The following is a 20,157-nucleotide window of genomic DNA, read 5'->3' as shown; positions in this document are numbered from 1 at the left end:
CCATGGGATTCTCCAGGCAAGAATACTGGAGTGGGTTGCCATTTCCCTCTCCATGGGATCTCTCCAACCCAGGGAGTAAATCCGGTCTCCTGCATTGCAGGTGCAGCCATCAGGAAAGCACAATGTGATAAATATCAAATTGGTAGTTTAAGATGAATGCAATAGGAGCACAGAGGAGGGACTTATGATTGGGAGAAAGAGGGCTGGTGATATTCTAGCTGCAGCTTTACAGTAGTTGGACATTATCGCATGGATGTCATGAGGAAGAAAGAAGTTTATCCAGAATGAACACTAGGAGCACAACAGGTTCAATGATACGAATGCACTGGATATGTTCGGGCAGTGATGAATCATAGAGTTAAAAAAATAAGTAACCCAGACTGAGAATATATCTTTAAAATTTTCTTTCTTTCTATGGAGATTTGAAACATTATGTCTAACTTGAGTAAATGCATGTTTGAAGGATGGTTTCTTCAGCAAACAGAAAAGTCATGTTAGTCTTATGAGGAAGAGGGGCAATATCCCATGATGGTCTATTACTGTGAATCTAGGCTACCTCTCCGCTTTCTTCACAGTGTCTTCACCTACTGGATAGTCACCTCTGGGAAAGTTCAGTTCTTCCCTCTACCTCATCCTTTACATAGTTACTAAATTAATCATCCTAAAGAACAGATGAATCAAGTAAAGCTTCTGGTCCGAAATCTTAAACGTTCTCATTTTTAATAGGCAATAGAGTAAATTAAATTCACTGACACAGTATACAAAGCTCTTATCCTTCATTCCATTCTTTCCTTTTTGGTCAAACAATTATTAACATTGTTACTCTAGGTGCAGAGGACAAGATCGGTAAGACACAGAAACTACCCTATAGGAGTGTGCTGCCACATGAAGGATTAGACATTAAGTCAGAATACGAGAAAAACAGGACAAAGAGATGTGTATTAGTTTTATACAGTAAGCTGAAGATTTAGTGATTGGTATTTTCAACCCACACCTTCCCCCTAAATTCCAGATTCAAACAGCCAACATGTACAGAGCATGTCCTTAAATGTGTAACAAGTATTCAAAATATAACATAAAAGCAAGCTCCTAATCTCCTCTCTGAACCTTATTCTTCATGCATTCTTCTCTATCTCAGTGTTTGATAATCCACCCTTTCAGTGGCTCAGATCTGTAACTTAGGTCTTTGACTCCCCTCTTTCTCATTCTATCTTCTGTCTGTTAGCCTATTCTGTTGGTCCTATTTCCAAAATATACCTAGAATCCATGTGTGTGTGTGTGTGTTAGTCACTCAGTCATGTCTGACTGTTTTCAACCCATGGAATGTAGCCCACCAGGCTCCTCTGTCCATGGGATTATCCAGGCAATACTGGAGTAGGTTGCCATTTCCTTCTCCATGGGATCTTCCTGATCCAGGGATTGAACCTGGGTCTCCTGAATTGCAAGTGTACGCTTTACTGTCTGAGCTAGAATCCAAATACTTTTGACCAGCTCCATTGGCATCCCCATCCAAGCCATTGCCAATTTTCATCATTATCTTTTCAATAGCCTCCTAACTCATCTTGCTTGTACTTCAGTCTTTTCCCAATACAGCAGCCACAGTGATATTTTAAAAATGTAAATCTGAGGATGTCACTCCTATGTTCAAGATTCTGCAATAACTTTAAAATCCCTCTATCAGGGACTTCCCCAGAAGTCCAGTGGTCAAGACTGTGCTTTCATTGTCGAGGGCGCAGATTCAGCGCCTGGTCAGGGATCTAAGATCCCACAAGCCATGCAGTGTGCACCCATCTGCCTTCCATCCACATATCATCCTCTCTTAACTTCAACACCAAAAATTGTCCCCCTTACTCTCTTTGAGCTATACCAGTCTCCTTCCTAGTTAATTGCTGGAATTTTCTTTCTCTGAAAACATTCATATATCTTGCTGCCAACTTCTGCTGGTCCAAACACTATTTAACATTGGAACCTCCAACAGCAACCAGCACTTCGTAGATCCCTTCCCTGCTGTGTATTTCTCACTTACCACCATACCACTTGACATACTGGATGTTTTACTTATCTACTGTCTATCTCCCAATAAAAAGGTAAACTCTATCAAGGCAAGACTTTTTTTTCTCTCTTTTGTTCACTGATGTGTCCAAGTGCTTTGAGCGCTTCTATTATATAGTAGAGGAAAATATCAATTTGCTGAATAAATGAATGTGTATCTGGAGAAGAGAGGGTGAGGCTGGCAATGCTGCTAATAGTTTAGTGTTTTGAAAAACAAATGAGGCATGGAGAAAAGGGGATGATGCTAGAGAAGAAAGAAGAATAGTAACCTAAGGCCTTGGGTGTCATAAGAATCTTAAACTGTATGCAGTGGTCAATGGTAAACTTCTAAAAGGTAGACGAATGAACAGGTCAGATTTACACTTCCTATATCATTCTGAAAGCAACATAAAGAATACTTCTGAAAAAAAAAATGAGACTCCAATTAGAAAAATGAGGTAAAGACAATGTTGCAATAACCTAGACAAAAAGTAACAGTGGCTTAAACTAACATAAAGAAGAGGAGAGAGAGAGGTAAGGGGATAAATTTGAAATATATTAAGAACATAGAATATGGTTTGCTGACTAGGCGGGAAGCTGGTTTAGATGCCCACCAAAATAGTGTAGGTGGAGGAAGTATCTCAATGAGGTATGATAAAGTAATGCTCTTGTTGGACATTTTGAGCCTGAGGGTTCTTTAGCACATTCAGGTGATGTTTACCTATCAAGCATCTGGAAATATGAGAATGAAGCTTATAGATATTTGAGTAGAAGAGATAAACTTAGAAGTCATCAATATATAAGGTATGCAAAATAAAATAGTATAAACAGATGAGATCACTATGAGACAGTGGATAAAAGCGGAAGAATGGAAGATACCGCCATAAGGAAAAACAAATTTCAATGGGTAGCAGAAGGAAAAAAAAAAAAAAAGAGTTAACAACAACAACAAAGCTAGAAAGTAACAAGGAAACCGAGATATTTGCACAGAAAAGACGAGAAGATATCTGGAATGTATATAACCCAAAGTGAGAGATTTTAAGAATGGAAAACCTTGTGTATATTTGCATCGAATTACACTTGTCTATGAAACATTATCTATTTGCATACCAAGCACTTTCCAAAATTCAAAATGTTTAAATTGTACCTGTATATTCCACTGAAGGGAAGTAGCATTCAGATGGGCTTTCAGAAAGATGAAGTACAAATTTTTCAAGTAATTCTACTAAAGCTGTAATAAACAAGAGAATAATTAGGATATTAAAGGTCAAGAATCATACATGATACTGTATCTTTAAGTCACAGACCAGCAGGTAAAAGTCATTAGAACTTCTTCACAATTACGCTCTTGAGGGGAGCCAATTCAAAACATATCGTTTTAATATTCACAACAATCTTTCCAACGTAAATTAAATTTTAAATAGCTTCACTGCAAACCTATTCAATGTGAAACTGGAAAAGGACCATCTGTTATCTTTAGATCCTCTAAGGATTACTTCAGAATTTTCTAAATGATTTCAATTCAGAAAAAAATTATCACAAATTAGGCTACAATATCTTACCATCATTATTCATACCTGCAGAAAAAACATCACATGAACTTCAAGACCAGAATCAATGCATAGCTCACATCCCTTTCAAAAGCACATTTTATATGTTTTATCTACTTGACAACAGACGTTATCTGTTCAGGGTAAACAGATCAAAGCTAAGATAGGCAGGAGCTGTAAAGAGGGAGGGATGAATAGGTAGAGCAGAGAATTTCTAGGGCAGTGAAACTCTTTTGTAAGACACTACAGTGGTGGATACATGTCATCATTATGACATCTGTCAAAATTCATAGAATGTGAAACATCAAGAGTGAACCCTAATGTAAACTATGGACTCTGGATGATAATGACATGTCAATGTAGTTTCATCAGTTGTGACAAGTATACCACTCTGGTATGAGATGTTGTTAGTTGGGGAGGTTTTAAATGTGTAAGGAGAGAATATGCGAGAACTTTCTGTATTTCCTGCTCTATTTTGCTTTGAATCTAAAATTGCTCTAAAAGTTTATTAATTCAAAGAAAAGTTGAAAAAAAGATGCCTGTCAATGTAACAGTATACAAATATTTGCATATATTACTGCCAAAATGGATATAACCAAGTGAATTATAATGAATATGCAATTTAGAATTATTTTTGCTGGAAATTAATGTATCTGAAGAGTAACTGATATGCTTGTAATTAGGGCAAGTAAGTTCTAGTCACTTTTAAAACTTGTGCCCTGGTTATATTCAGGATATTGACTGTGACACATGTTAACTGAATGCACCCTTTATCACATCTAACAGCATTTTAAGATATAATTCATGAGGAAAAGTTAGTGTTCAACATGCCAGAAATGTAAAGTCAAAGAGGGATAACATATGCTTTCCAACAACTACAGGTCTAACAAGCTACATCTCATGATACAGCTTAAGCAACATCTCTAGATAAAAATAAATTTTTTTTTTAATTTGTGGAACTCTATTCATATTGATTTCAAGTTGAAATATTTAAATATTTAAACATGAAAATGCAATAGTTAAGGATCAGAAAGAACACTAGTATTGTAGATTATTTATAGATTGGTTCTATCTTCACACACATAAGCACAAATACTCCCACTTTTGGAGAAATCTTTCAAGTGGTTTCTTTTCTATGAACCTATATGTAAATAATAGCCTTTCAGTGAGAGCTTTCAACTTCTACGTGTTCGTTTGTAAGTCACAAAATGCTGTCTCTTGAGATTATAATTTTTCAGAAATCAGGTGAAGAGAAGTGTGTGACTGCTGGCATGAGGAAAGCAGTGAACAGGATCAGGTTCAGCCATCAGACAGTTAGAAACATGTCAGTGAAGAGAAAACACACATCTGTGAAGGCGCTAAAACAATAAAACATTTGAAACTTGAGTCACCAGGCTAACTTCAGACTTTACAAGGCATACTACTGATTCTGAAATATGAAATTATGCTATTAGATCATAATATATTGGAGGCTTATGAAGTAATTTATGCATCCCATATAAAGATGACATCACTGAATCAACCAGAGAAAGTTCATAATTTCTATTGATTCCAATATATTTGTTTTGCCCAGCAATCCAAACAGCACTATGTATTTCCAAATATTTTGAGAGATAAACTACAGTCATGAAACAATGTTAAAAACCAATTCACATGTGGTAGTTGAACCCACAGTTACAATTTATTGGCACCATCTCTCTAACAATGACAACAACAAAACTGCATAATTACTAACATGGCTATCAGCACAACTCACTACCTGTCAGTTCACTAGAAATTCCATTATCTGAGACTCCAGGAAATTAATTCACATAAAACATTTCTTAACTTTTAAGAGTACATTAACTCCAGGATATTGCTATCTAGAAAGTAAACTGTTGAATATTGTTTTAGGTGGATTTTTATTTTGAATGACAGACTTGGAATCTCTATAAAGGATTTTAAATTAGAAACCATCTCCTTTTAATTATACTCAGTCCCTAGGGTTGGACTATGACATCAGTAGACTATAAAACCAAAGTTTATGATATCTGTATGACAAAAGAGGACCTGGGTTTTACTGCTGTGGAAAAACCAAAGGCAGATTGCTCAGGGATAAGTGTATCTTCCCTTGGCATTGCCATCACAACAGCAGCTGGTTCCAAAAAGTTCAGTGTTTGTAAATATGCATGGTTTCTCCAGGATTCACTCTTTAATTCTTTTATTTTTTATCACTGCTGGCACATCCTCAGATCACAAGGAAATCACACTATGTGCTCAGTTTTTTCCTGATCGTTATCCTGCATACAACCACCAGATGTTTGTTGCTTGAACACTTGATTATTCAGAATATACCACACCTCTCATGTGTGAAACAGATACATGGGTGGAGGGAAGTAGAGTTTGTGGCCTCTTTAGCACCGGGTGATGGTGAAAGTCCTGACTCTCTACTTAGGTCTCCCTGACACCACCTATCAGGGAGAGGCAGGGTGTCTCATCACTGTCAGGTGAGAATAGAAGTGCAGGCTGCAACCCAAGTCTTGTTTGCAAGACTTCTACAGTGGTGTCTGGCTAGATTAAAGTGCTCACTTTCTACAAGTTTTGTCTTGGTAGACTGCCCTTATCCTGGTCATTTGGTTAGAAGGGGCAGGCTTTTATTGCCCAGTCCTCATTTTTTCCCTTGCATCCATTGATATTCTTCATCACTCAGCCTAGGATAAATGAGGCAAAAACAAAACCCAAGAAATGTCATCTTTGTTCCTTGGATCCCAAGGTCCCTAGTCAGTTTGTCTTTTCAATCCAGAGTCACATATGAAACATAGGATTATGTCCACAAATCTCAGATGTACATAGTAGGAGAGAAAAGGGAAAGATCATCTACTCCATCTTTCAAAAGTAGATATCATCTCTTTTCTTTCCCATTATGAATATTTAGACCCCTTACAGGCTGGATGTAAGTTCTGCCATATAAATTAGACCACCACACACAATTTAAAAAAAATCCTCAGCCAATTTCAAATCATGCTTTATTCTTATATTATTCACCATGAATATTGAATCTTAGAAAATTATCTGATGCATCAAGTACAGCTGCTTTACAGCCAGAAGCAGATACAAGACAGGTCGATTTGAAGTCCATGTAAGTAAGTAAGTAAGTAGGTGAAGTTGCTCAGTCGTGTCCAACTCTTTGCAACCCCATGGACTGCAGCCTACCAGGCTCCTCCGTCCATGGAATTTTCCAAGAAACAGTACTGGAGGGGGTTGCCATTTCCTTCTCCAGGTGATCTTCCCAATCCAGGGGTTGAACCTGGGTCTCCCGCACTGCAGGCAGACGTTTTACCATCTGAGCCACCAGGGGTGCCCTAAAGTCCATGGGTACGTAGCAATTATGAGTATTCTTTGAGTATACCAGTACAGCTGAAGTTCAGGATTCAGAAGGTGATAGATTAGAAACTGTGCTGAATTCCTCTTCCCTTTGATTAATTGTCAAGAAGAGGGTCTAAAAAAAAGGAGCTTTGGTAACAGAATCACATGACGGGTAGATACCACTAGAAGAATACCACTAAGGCTAGCCCAATAACGATATATGATGGTGCTCACAGCATAAAGTGAGTGGAAAAAAACCAGAATTGATGCTTTTGTCCCTTTAGGCGCCATTAGTGATCCTCCTTTCAGGTCTCAGGCTTCCATCATAGCACCTCTTATGTTTCCTTTGGTGCCTTAATATCTCTCTTTCTGCCTAGAGCAGTCTGTGCTAAACCTGTATGTCTCTCATTTTTTTTTAAGCTGATTTACTAGCACTTTGATATTATCAGATAACATAAATTATCAAAGATTTTTGTCTCCTTATTGTATATTGGAAATCATAACTGGCTGGGAAAAAGGAAAGTGTTATAGGAATCAGATCCAGAGATAAATGAGCAGACTTTAAAATTACTTTGTGTAAATACATTTATTGACATGGAAATTCTATACAATATGGTATTGAGTGAACTGACAAAAGAAAATAGCATGCTAGGTATTAACTCTTTGGGGCTAAGAATAATTTAGTGATAATCTTATCCTGCAGAGATTATAAACACATGAAAATGAATGAAATTTATAGAAGTTCAGGGAACATGTAATTAGTTCTATGTTAGGAAAAAGGTCTCAGAATAGCTGGCGGTGGGGTAGAAGGTACATACAGAACAAAACTAAGGTTACGAAAAAGAAAAAATGTGACTTACGTTTTAAAAAATTAACTTCAGCCTATGGGTCTTAGGTCATATAATGTATTGCTTCTCCCAATGACTCATTACAAGAAAGTGCAGGAATATCATGTGATTGTACATCTACATGGTCTCATTTATTCTTATAAGCTGAAATCCTGGAAAGAAAACTCTGGAAACAGCAGGAGCCCAAGCTGGAGAAAGCCGGAATATCTCTCTTCTGATAGCTGTCTAGACGACTTGGGTTTAAATCAATTTGGAAAGACTACTGACTGTTTGCTCTCTCCTTCCTTATCATTACCTACAAAAGGAGAGTAGCTGCCCATAGCAGGGAGCAGGACAGGGAGTCAACAAGTAGGTTCTCATTAAGTTCTTGTTAAGTGAATTTCCTTTGTCTACCTCCTTTTGGATTCAGAGTATATAATTTATAGAGAATTTAAGACATTCATTTACTCATTATCATAATCATGAAAAATACTAATGGAGGTACATGGTATTTATTGTGCACTGCAGGGTTTTATATAGAGATTTTGGGGAGAAATTGCAGCGGAAGTAATGATAATTCAAAAACCTTTGGTTCTTGATAACTGTAGATTGCTTATATTTAAAACCCAAATTGAATCAGATTATAGAGTCAGTCTGTACATGTGCATGAACATAAACAAATAAACAAATAAATAGGCATGCTTGCCTTACAAAAGCATGTATTTGTTTAGTGTTCTTCCCTTGAGCTTACCCCCCAAAATAGTTCAAGTTTTAGCTTAATAAAAGGAAAACTAAGCTATGAGATTGGAGATATTAAAAATATTTTTCATCTTCTATCTCACCAGTATTATGCTCACCTGGGTTTATTTCATAAATGCTTACCTCCCATGTGCAAAACATTAGGTGTTAAAGAGAAAGTGCAGTTTACTACTACAAACTGATCCTGAGCATGGTTTCGGTGTCAGATTGTTGGGTTAACTTCTTGGATCTAAGACTGTGTACTGAGCTCATTACCTAAAATTTCCAGGCCTTTGTTTCCTTATCCATAAAATGCAGATTATCTTATAAAGTTGCTATGAAGAGTAACTGAATTTTGTGTAACCAAGTAGACCTTGCTGGGCAGAGAGGTTACGATCTATTTTTAAAAGTAGCTCAAAATCTAATGATGGACACAGTATCAGAGTAATGTATAACTGAGACCAAGACTTGTGGGAAGCGCCCCAAGATTCCAAATAGAACACGGCTTTAATGATAATGTTCTGCTCCTTTCTCCTGTTTCGGAGTTGTGAATAGTCTATCCCTGTAACAAAGAAACTCAGAAAACTACACCTTTCAGTTCAGTTGCTCAATCATATCCGACTCTGAAACCCTATGGACTGCAGCACGCCAGGCCTCCCTGTTCATCACCAACTCCTGGAGTCCACCCAAATCCATGTCCATCGAGTCGGTGATGCCATCCAACCATCTCATCCTCTGTCGTCCCCTTCTCCTCCTGCCCTCAATCTTTCCCAGCATCAGGGTCTTTTCAAATGAGTAAGCTCTTCTTATCAGGTGGACGAAGTATTGGAGTTTCAGCTTCAGCATCAGTCCCTCCAATGAACACCCAGGACTGATCTCCTTTAGGATGGACTGGTTGCATCTCCTTGCAGTCCAAGGGACTCTCAAGAGTCTTCTCCAACACCACAGTTCAAAAGCATCAATTCTTCAGCGCTCAGCTTTCTTCACAGTCCAACTCTCACATCCATACATGATTACTGGAAAAACCATAGCCTTGACTAGATGGATCTTTGTTGACAAAGTAATGTCTCTGCTTTTTAATATGCTGTCTAGGTTGGTCATAACTTTCCTTCCAAGGAGCAAGCGTCTTTTAATTTCATGGCTGCAGTCACCATCTGCAGTGATTTTGGAGCCCCCAAAAATCAAGCTGGTCACCGTTTCCGTTGTTTCTCCATCTATTTGCCGTGAAGTGATGGGAGCAGATGCCATGACCTTAGTTTTCTGAATGTTGAGCTTTAAGCCAACTTTTTCGCTCTCCTCTTTCACTTTCATCAAGAGGCTCTTTAGTTCTTCCTCACTTTCTGCCACAAGGGTGGTGTACTCTGCATAAAACGCTAAATAAGCAGGGTGACAATATACAGCCTTGATGTACTCCTTTTCCTATTTGGAACCAGTCTGTTGTTCTATGTCCAGTTTTAACTGTTGCTTCCCAACCTGCATATAGGTTTCTCAAGAGGCAGGTCAGGTGGTCTGGTATTCCCATCTCTTTCAGAATTTTCCACAGTTGATTGTGATCCACACAGTCAAAGGCTTTGGCATAGTCAATAAAGCAGAAATAGATGTTCTTCTGGAACTCTCTTGCTTTTTCGATGATCCAGAGGATGTTGGCAATTTGATCTCTGGTTCCTCTGCCTTTTCTAAAACCAGCTTGAATATCTGGAAGTTCACGGTTCACATATTGCTGAAGCCTGGCTTGGAGAATTTTAAGCATTACTTTACTACTGTGTGAGATGAGTGCGATTATTCTCCAAAATTTTAGTGTAAAATGAGCAGTTCAACTCTTTTAGACCCTCCCAAAGACCGTAAAAATGGCTATTATATATACATATATGTTTATCTCTGGTTGCATAACAAGAAATACTTAAAATAGGTTTTGCAAATGCCAAAAGGTACAGAACAAAATGAGAAAACAGCAGCTTTAGTTACTGTGTTTAAATAATATACCAAGGTGCTGTTTTCTCATTTTGTTCTGTACCTTTTGGCATCTGCAAAACCTATTTTAAGTATTTTCTGTTATGCAACCAGAGATAAACATATATATATATATTTCTAATAGCCATTTTTAAGGTCTTTGGGAGGGTCTAAAACAGTTGAACTGCTCATTTTACACTAAAATTTTGGAAAAAAATGTTTGATTTTCTTGCCCTAAAAATATAATTTCTCCAACAAAATATAAACTAATTTTTATTTCCCATTTTTAATTTTATAGCAACTGATACAAACATAAGAACCATAAAGCATGACTGATAAACAGAACAATTATTTTTAAATTACAGCTCTCAAGAAATCTAGCTTATACTGACATTAAAACTTATTTCTTGGAGTATCTTTTTCAAGATAATGTTAATTAAAACAAGATGAGTTTACGAAACCAAGCACACACATAAATATCTGAGTATAAAACAATTTGCTTACTGGTCTAGAAAACATAGCTGTCCCACCTTCCTCCCCACCCCTCCCCCCACACCGCCCAACAAATTTCCTTAGGAGTCACTAAATTTATTTGGCTAGATGTGGTAGAGTTTCAGAGTATGTCAAAACATTCAATAAAGTTCCAAAACAGTATAGTATAGTCAGGTGAAAGCTGGTGAAATCAAGCAAACTATTACCTAGGCAAGGTAGATTTAGCTTAACAAGACCTCTGAGACAGTATCAAAAAAAAAAAAAAATCTGCAGTTTCTCAAATTTTAATTTCTGCTCTCTAGGATCACAAATTTCCCAGAAGGCAATGAACTTCTGGAATTAACGTTATGTATTCTAGATATGCCAGTATTAATCTTCAGGAAACCACAGTTTCTGTTAATAAACTTTTCAAGCCAGAAAAACTCCACAAAAATTAAAAAAATACTCACCACTTCCACTGATTACATCAGGTTTGGCCTTCATTATTTTGCAGAATTGTCTTCGGCAGTTTTCTATCCATGCAGTTTGTTTATCAGACATTTTGAAGCACAATAAAAGTTTGCCAAGATCATTGTCTAATAAGAAAGATGTCTTGTTATATTATTTTATCAAAACATGCTAGATACACTGAAAAACAAGTATTAATGTTAATAATGTAAACAGTTATAAGTTCCAGAAAAAGTATTTTATATGGGTTTCAAAAGGAAACAGACATTTTTCTGTAATTATATCTTACACCATCAAACTGCTATCACCATGTTAATCAAAAACTCATAAAATGGACTGATTTATAACCATTACTCTTTCTTACACAAATATTATTCATTACTGAGTATTTGATTTAATACACAGTGAGGACCTTAAGATTTCACTACAGAGACTGATGTAAACATTATACTAATTCTTCATCTACATTCAGGTCCAGTTTTATTCATTTCTTTAAAGCAAAAAGAAAGCATAAATGTAGAAAATCTTTAGTCAGTTATTTATTTCCTCTTTTTGGTAAAAGAAAAGAAAAACTAGGCTGAAAATGAATCATGCTAAAAAAGCAGGCATGCACGTGCTCAGCCCAACTCTTTGTAACCCTTCAGACTGCAGCCCACCAGGCTCCTCTGTCCATGGGATTCTCCAAGCAAGAATACTGGAACAAGTTGACATTGCCTCCTCCAGGGGATCTTCCTGACCCAGGGATGGAACCAATGTCTCCTATGTCTCTTGCACTGGCAGATGAGTTCTTTTACCACTGAGTTACCTGGTAAGTCCTGGTAAAAGAGCACCTATTGCTAAAATATAATTTTTCTTCTTTCTTAGCAATTTTATGAATACGGCAATATTAACTTTATCTTTTCGTTTTATTCTCATGAGATTTTTCCATCTTCCATTTTAATTGTATTCCCATCAGATTTTGCATTAGAAAACATCTATAAATATATTGAAGATTTGGGTGTCATTTAGAAAGGATATACAAGTACATATACATATAAGCATATATACTATTTACTCACACATATATGTATGAGTAAAGGGGAGGAGGAAAAACAAGTTTCTTTGTAGAAGAGCAGAGGGTGGGGGGATAGACAGTCACATGAACTCATACACTTTACCGCTTTCCTTGAAGGAGATTTTGAGGAAAGAGGAACAAGAACATTTTCCACATATAAAGTCAAAGGCCTGATTGCTTCTGCCCAAAGACATGGTTTGGAACAAAATGAATTCCACCAAGAAAATATCAGTAGTCAACTTAATAATAAAGAGGACTTCAACCAACTCCTGGTCCTTTGAAATGAATACAGTTATAATAAAGAAAGTAAGTCCTTATTTTTAGGAATTAAAAAAAGTTAAACTTTTTACCATACTAAACTATTTTATTTTTCCATCTAATTTTTGGAAAAATACATTCAATAAACATGTATGGAATTCCTATGTGGCTATAACACTCTAGACAGACAAGGTCACTGGCTCTCATGAAACTTATATGTGTGCATATTTGTGCATAAAAAGACAGGAATACAACTGAGTATAATCAAGATATATTAATACATATCATTCCAATGCTCTACACTGGTTTTATTTAGCCCTAAAAAAGCAGCTACATATCCTCACTTAATCCTCATGGTTATCATGTACAAAATTATATGACTGATTGTATAAATCATAATTCATGTAACTATTTCCACATTTGACAATTAGGTCACCAGAAAAGCCTTCTCATATCAAAACTACAGAAATATTCTTTTGTACAAACATAAATATACAAGGGGCTTCCCAGGTGGCACTGGTGGCAAACCCACCTGCAAATGCAGGAGACATAAAGAGACGTGGGTTCGATCCCTTGGTTGGGAAGACCTCCTGGAGAAGGAAATGGCAGCCCACTCCAGTGTTCTTGCCTGGAGAATCCCATGGACAGAGGAGCTTGGTGGGCTACAGCACACGGGGTTGCAAAGAGTCGGACATGACTGAAGTAATTTAGCATGCATGCACATGAGTATACAAATGTATCAAATATATGCACACTCATAAATATACATATAAATCAGAAAGAACTGTTCTGTTGGAAGAATGTATAATTCTGATACTTAGTAGTAATCTAACATATTCTCTTTAAATATCAAGAGCAAAATGATCCTATAATATTCCATAAATGGCCTCAATCAGAGGCAATAGCTAGAGAAAAATGAAACTGATTTAGTCAAAGAAGAAAATTATTATTTTTAATAAAAACTCAAAACTTTTAAATAAGAAATATCATAGCTGATAATTTTGTTAGAAATTATATTATTAACAGCAGAGTATTAATGTTAAATGCTTGATATTAATGTTAAATAACTTGATATAAGTTAGGTAAAAGACAACTGAACAGCATTAAATGGAATTTTTATAGTTTCCATTTAGAATATCTACATCATTTATTCCCTAAGAACAAACTATCTAGAACCTACTAAGAATCACTAATTATTTGTACCTCTTAATCCCCTCTACCTATCTACCCCCACTCCATAAGTATAAAGCAAGATACAAGGATATAATTATAGCACAGAGAATGCAGTCAAGATCTTATATAAAAAACTTTATATGTCTCCAGGATATCTTCCCGACCCAGGGATTGAACCTGGGTCTCAAGCATCGTAGACGGATGCTTTACCGTCTGAGCCACCAGGGAAGTCCTATATGGAGTATAATCTATGAAAATATTGAAGCACTATGTTGTACACCTGAAACTGATATAATACTGTAAGAGTCAGTTATACTTCTATAAAAAATCACTAGTGGTACATGACTGAAAAGACAAAAGCAGTTTGTTTTTCATCTTTGTTTCTTTCTGTGTCAATTCTTTCTATCCATGTGTGACCCTGTCTTTTATAACCACCACCATCCCTTAAGGCAAAAATGCCCATAAAGTTCTGTAAATTACTTGCTATTTAAAAATCCTGTTATCTTCTCTTCTTCCCTCCTGCTCACACCCTCTTTTTGCTCTCCTGTCTCTTTCCTTTCACATTTGCTATTCTATTTTGCTCTTGCCTCTCCTTCCAAGGAAAAGAGCACAGCCACTAGACTGTAAACAGTCCTGAAGCAGTAAATGTGGTATGCATCTGAATCTACCAACTGGGAGAAAGGCTAAAAGTCCCAATTTAGTGCCTGGAAATTTGATTTGAGGCAATTAACAAATGCTGGGCTGGAGAGAGAGTGCCTAGAAGACTCCTAGAGAGATAACTTTATATCCTCATAACCTCTGGTCATGGTTTCCCCCAGCTCTCAGTGGGAATGTGTGCTCTTCAATGTGCATATATCACAGCTAATAATATTTAGTGATTTGATATGTGTACTGAAAATTTGTATCTGTAATGTTAACAAGCTTGAGGAAAACAATTCCTTTATTCCCTCCCTCCAAAGCTGGAATCAAATGAGAAGTAGATAGGAGATAAATGGAGTTCAAAATATCAGGGTTCAAAATATAACTGTACCATAACAGTTAAATTAAGCACCTTAACTTGATCTCCTGCCACATGGACTTAACAAATCTCTCCCCTGCACTGAAAAAAATATATTCAATCATAGACAGTGATGAGACAACCAAAGGTCTCTCCTATTGCTCTTGTTAGGAAAGCTATGAGTATAATGCTAACTGAAAAAAAAAAAAACACTGGTTTAAATAAAAATTAATGAAAAGATAGGCTAACTTGGAAATACAGCCTTTAAGTAGTCTAATCCAAGATTTTTCACTCCTTCTCCAAAATTCACCTAACAAACAGTTTTCCTTACTAACTTAATGCATAATAAGTGAGGAAGTCCAGAGAGAGACCAATAAATTTACTCTAGCAAAAGCCCCTGGGCATGGTGAATGAGGCAAGGAGAAATGGAATTACAGGAATGGTATCATAGGAACACAACAATTCTAAATCAGTGATTTGGGGAGTAGAACAAACCTGGACAATACATAAAATTTAATGTTTACCAAAATTTCTTTATCGTCACATAAAAAATTTAAAAACCTTAGTTTTGCTTCTGGTCATGATGGAGAAACTGGAAATATACTTGCCTTCCTGCCATAAATAACTCAAGAAATGGTTAAAATATATCAAAACACTGTTTTCAGACACTGGTCAACAATAGGCAGTATAGGACTGTCATGTCTGAGAAAAGGGAAATGAACAAGGTACCTTTAAAACTGGGCCCTGGATTTTTCTAGAATTACTTTCAACATCATTATGTAGGAAGTGGGGCACTGAGTTAAAGAGACAGAAGTCAAACTGCAGAGAGACTGAGGAGACTAAAATTTGTGGAAGAGGAAGAACAAAGAAAGAACTCCAGAAATCTGTGTAAGTTTTTGTCAAGGTGGTTGCAAAGAATTGGCTGTGCAGATGAAGAGTGAAGCTCCACAAACCTGGGCAGAGAACATGAACAATTCTCAGAGTATACAGTGAGGAGATGTCCAAGTTACAGAAAGACTATGAAGAGTCCTCCTCATAGTTCCACAGGCCAAAAAAGTCAAACCTTAGTAAAAGAGTTAAATTAGCCTTAAAGTAAAGACACGGGGCTTCCCAGGTGTTGCACTGGTAAAGAATCTGTTTGCCAATGCAGGAGACGTGGGTTCAATCTTTGGGCTGGGAAGATCCCCCAGAGTAGGAAATGGCAACCCACTCCAGTATTCTCGCCTGGAGAATTCCATGAGCAGAGAAGCCTGGTGGGCTACAGTCCACGGGGTCACACATAGTCAGATACGACTGAGCTACTAAGCACACACACACAAAGGCAGCTTTACACTCACCCTAACAAAAAAAATGAAAGCCCCGAATGATCAAACTGATTTCACAAGTAACTTGACTGCACGGCCCAAAATGTCCATTACTCTTTAAAGAAAACAAAATCTAGCCCTTAACTATGTAAAATTAATAATGCTGAATATTCAATTAAAAATTACTAACCAGTAATTGAATCAATTAATATAAAGACACAGAAAGGACCTTTACCTTTTACCAGGTAAAAATTTTAATGCAGTTGTTTTTAAGAATTTTAAGAAAACATAAACAAAAAGTGATATTAAATCAAACTGTAGTTAATCTATACTGGAATCCTCCTGAGTAAAATGGTACACACAAATGGTACATATAACAAACTAGATGAATCTTGAACTCATTATGCTTAAAGAAATCAAGCACAAACAAAGTATCTTATGTGAGTCTATCTGTATGAAGTGCTAGAATGCAAAAGCAAATCTACAGCTATAGTTCTCAAATGGGCTAAGTTTTGCTCCCTGTATTTCACTAATGTCTACAGACATTCCTGGCTGGGAGGGGTGGGTGCAAATAGAGACTTCTATGGGTATCTAGTGAACAGAGATCATGAAAGCTGCTAAAAAAAAATCTTACAATGCACAGGACAGTTCTCTCTGGCAATAAGCACTTTTTACCCAACCCACTTACTACTTGCTACTACTGAGGAAAATAGGAAACATCAAGTTTCATGTTTACAAAATTCAATTACAACTGATAATAGTTCATATCTAAATCCTGAAATTCTTTGTTATCGTAAGTACTATAATCTTTTCATACTTGATGATATTGTATAATTGGTTTCTCAAAAGATTACTATATAGAAGGAAAGATTATACTTATTATCACAGAAAATGTAAAAATAAAGAACCTCCATTTCAAGGACAAGAAAAATGTAAGCTCAATATAAAGGCAAAGAAAATCTATGCAAAAAACTTTTAATACTTCTTTCTGAATTCCCATTTTATACAGAATATCATAAACAGCTGCTATAAAAGAAACAAAAGAAATGGAAGATTTAATAAATTAACTTGCAACAGATTTCTAGGCTTAATTTGGAAAGTCACCCATCTATTAGACCGAATCTTATTTGTGAAACATTTGCTTCCAATTTGTGTTTCTGCTTTTCTTCTTCCATGTAGATTAATACAGTTATGCCACTTTATTTTTAATATTTACAATATTTAAGGAAAGACTCTGGAGTAGTCTCAAAGAAGTAACTGAAAAGATGCTTTAATTCTCTATATTAGTTCTCCCTACATTTTTAAATGTGAGAGTATCTAAATTATAACACTGTCTTTATTTGGTTTGAACTGTTGAGTTCTTAAACATATGATTAATACAGATTATACTTTACTTTAGAATTATCATATCACTTTTCATTTTAATATGTGATAATTAAGCATGTACTATAGGAGGTATCAGTGAAGAGTTTTTTAAAAAATGAGCAATTAGTTCTCCCTTATCACTTGCACCTAAACTAGCAGGTGATTTATTTCTGCTAGTTGCCATTGATGTTTGTTTCAAACATGCAAGAAGTACATGAAGAGTTTTACCATTCAAAAGAAAACACTTATTCTGATTTTTAAACTAAGTATCTCAACAACTACAGTTCAAGATTTATGACATTGGCAAGGAACCATAATCATATTTTCCTATTCTCTCAGTTAACAGGATGATGCCAAACAAAAGCCATTTACATTTTATCTGCAGAAAATAAATTTTAATTCCAAGGGAAGAAACAATACAGAAAGAAAAAAAAGTGAGAAAGTGCCTAACTTGACACAAAACCCTAGATAAATATTTGATAAAAAAGGAGAATTCATCACCAAAAATATTTATAGACTAACTATATGGGCAAGACATAATACAAAGACTTTCAAAATCAGAACAAACAATACCTGTCATCACGCTGCATTACACTTTATGTAGTACATATTATTTTTCAAAGCACTTTGTTTTTCTCATGGGATTCTATTTTTGGTTGATTAGAGGAAGAGCAGTAATCCTAAAATCTTACATAATTTATCAGACTAGGAATAAAAGCAATCCAACCTACTCATTTGTTAATTTGGCAACTTTCATTCTTTTATTAAAATGTAGTTGCTATTATAAGTCATCCCATTCTCCTTTTTCTCTTAGGCTCATTTTTACCTCAGAACATTCGTAAGTTTACTTGCATCAGGAGTTACTAATATGTTTGAGGCTTTCAATGAATAGCCATTTGAATTTCTAAGATAAAATAAAAGCAATCACTGTCAGCAGCCTGGCCATCAAAGACCTTGTGAATCAATGCTGTGCTTCTGCTGGCCCTGTTAGGGATATGAGAGACATAAAGGCAATGACAAAACAACATACTTTCTACTTTGAAGATACCAGCCCCAACAAAGTAAATGTATTTCTGAGTGATTTCTTGATAAAGATGGAAATTCTACAGTAATAAGGTAGATAGGATATAGGCATGAATTAGATTGCTGTTTTTTTATAATTCAGCCTGAATAAACTTTATAAAATAAAAAATAAAGTGAACGGAAGATGCTAGAAACGGAAGTAAGAAGAGCTTATTTCTCATTTTATTAAGTTATGTTTTATCAGTGACCAGAGTGTGCTATCCAACTCAAGGCATTTTTATTTCTCAGTATAGAAGTACTGAATTTCCCTTCCTCCTAAAAGAAAGAAGTCCCCATCCTGAATACACCAAAATGGAACACTGAGGAGCACACTCACTGATTAGTGATGTAATTAGTAACTCCTGGGAAACCTGTTTTAGCTTCAGTTCAGTTCAGTCACTCAGTTGTGTCCAACTCTTTGCAACCCCATGAATCGCAGCACACCAGGCCTCCCTGTCAATCACCAACTCCCAAAGTCCACCCAAACTCATGTGCATTGAGTCGGTGATGCCATCCAGCCATCTCATCCTTGGTCGTCCCCTTCTCCTCCTGCCCCCAATCCTTCCCAGCATCAGGGTCTTTTCCAATGAGTCAACTCTTCGCATGAGGTGGCCAAATTATTGGAGTTTCAGCCTCAGCATCAGTCCTTCCAAAGAACACCCAGGATTGGTCTACTTTAGGATGGACTGGTTGGATCTCCTTGCAGTTCAAGGGACTCTCAAGAGTCTTCTCCAACACCACAGTTCAAAAGCATCAATTCTTCAGCGCTTAGCTTTCTTCACAGTCCAACTCTCACATCCATACATGACTACTGGAAAAACCATACCCTTGACTAGACCGACCTTTGTTGACAAAGTAATGTCTCTGCTTTTGAATATGCTATCTAGGTTGGTCGTAACTTTCCTTCCAAGGAGTAAGTGTCTTTTAATTTCATGGCTGCAATCACCATCTGCAATGATTTTGGAGCCCCCCAAAATAAAGTCTGACATTGGTTCCACTGTTGCCCCATCTATTTCCCATGAAGTGATGGGACCAGATGCCATGATCTTCGTTTTCTGAATGTTGAGCTTTAAACCAACTTTTTCACTCTCCACTTTCACTTTCAAGAGGCTTTTTAGTTCCTCTTCACTTTCTGCCATAAGGGTGGTGTCATCTGCATATCTGAGGTGATTGATATTTCTCCCGGCAATCTTGATTCCAGCTTGTGCTTCTTCCAGCCCAGCGTTTCTCATGATGTGCCCTGCATAGAAGTTAAATAAGCAGGGTGACAATATACAGCCTTGACGTATTCCTTTTCCTATTTGGAACCAGTCTGTTGTTCCATGTCCAGTTCTAACTGTTGCTTCCTGACCTGCATACAGATTTCTCAAGAGGCAGGTCAGGTGGTCTGGTATTCCCATCTCTTTCAGAATTTTCCACAGTTGATTGTGATCCACACAGTCAAAGGCTTTGGCATAGTCAATAAAGCAGAAATACATGTTTTTCTGGAATTCTCTTGCTTTTTTGATGATCCAGTGGATGTTGGCAATTTGATCTCTGGTTCCTCTGCCTTTTCTAAAACCAG

At 36.5% G+C, this 20,157-nt stretch overlaps 1 protein-coding gene across 1 annotated transcript in view; it reads right to left on the bottom strand.

The window, feature by feature from the left end:
• Window positions 1-20,157, bottom strand: part of TBC1D32 (TBC1 domain family member 32) — a 194,732-nt gene that overhangs the window by 48,367 nt on the left and 126,208 nt on the right. The window contains exons 26-27 of the mRNA XM_052645875.1: window positions 11,383-11,508; window positions 3,179-3,262 (exon numbers count right to left, since the gene is read on the bottom strand). Coding sequence (XP_052501835.1) covers window positions 3,179-3,262; window positions 11,383-11,508 — 210 coding nt within the window. The remainder of the gene's footprint in view (window positions 1-3,178; window positions 3,263-11,382; window positions 11,509-20,157) is intronic.

The sequence above is a fragment of the Budorcas taxicolor genome, chromosome 9 (genome assembly GCF_023091745.1).
Source record: "Budorcas taxicolor isolate Tak-1 chromosome 9, Takin1.1, whole genome shotgun sequence".
In the NCBI taxonomy this organism is placed as follows: domain Eukaryota; kingdom Metazoa; phylum Chordata; class Mammalia; order Artiodactyla; family Bovidae; genus Budorcas; species Budorcas taxicolor.
The sequence above is the reverse complement of the archived record's forward strand: the minus strand, read 5'-3'. Positions and strand labels throughout refer to the sequence as shown.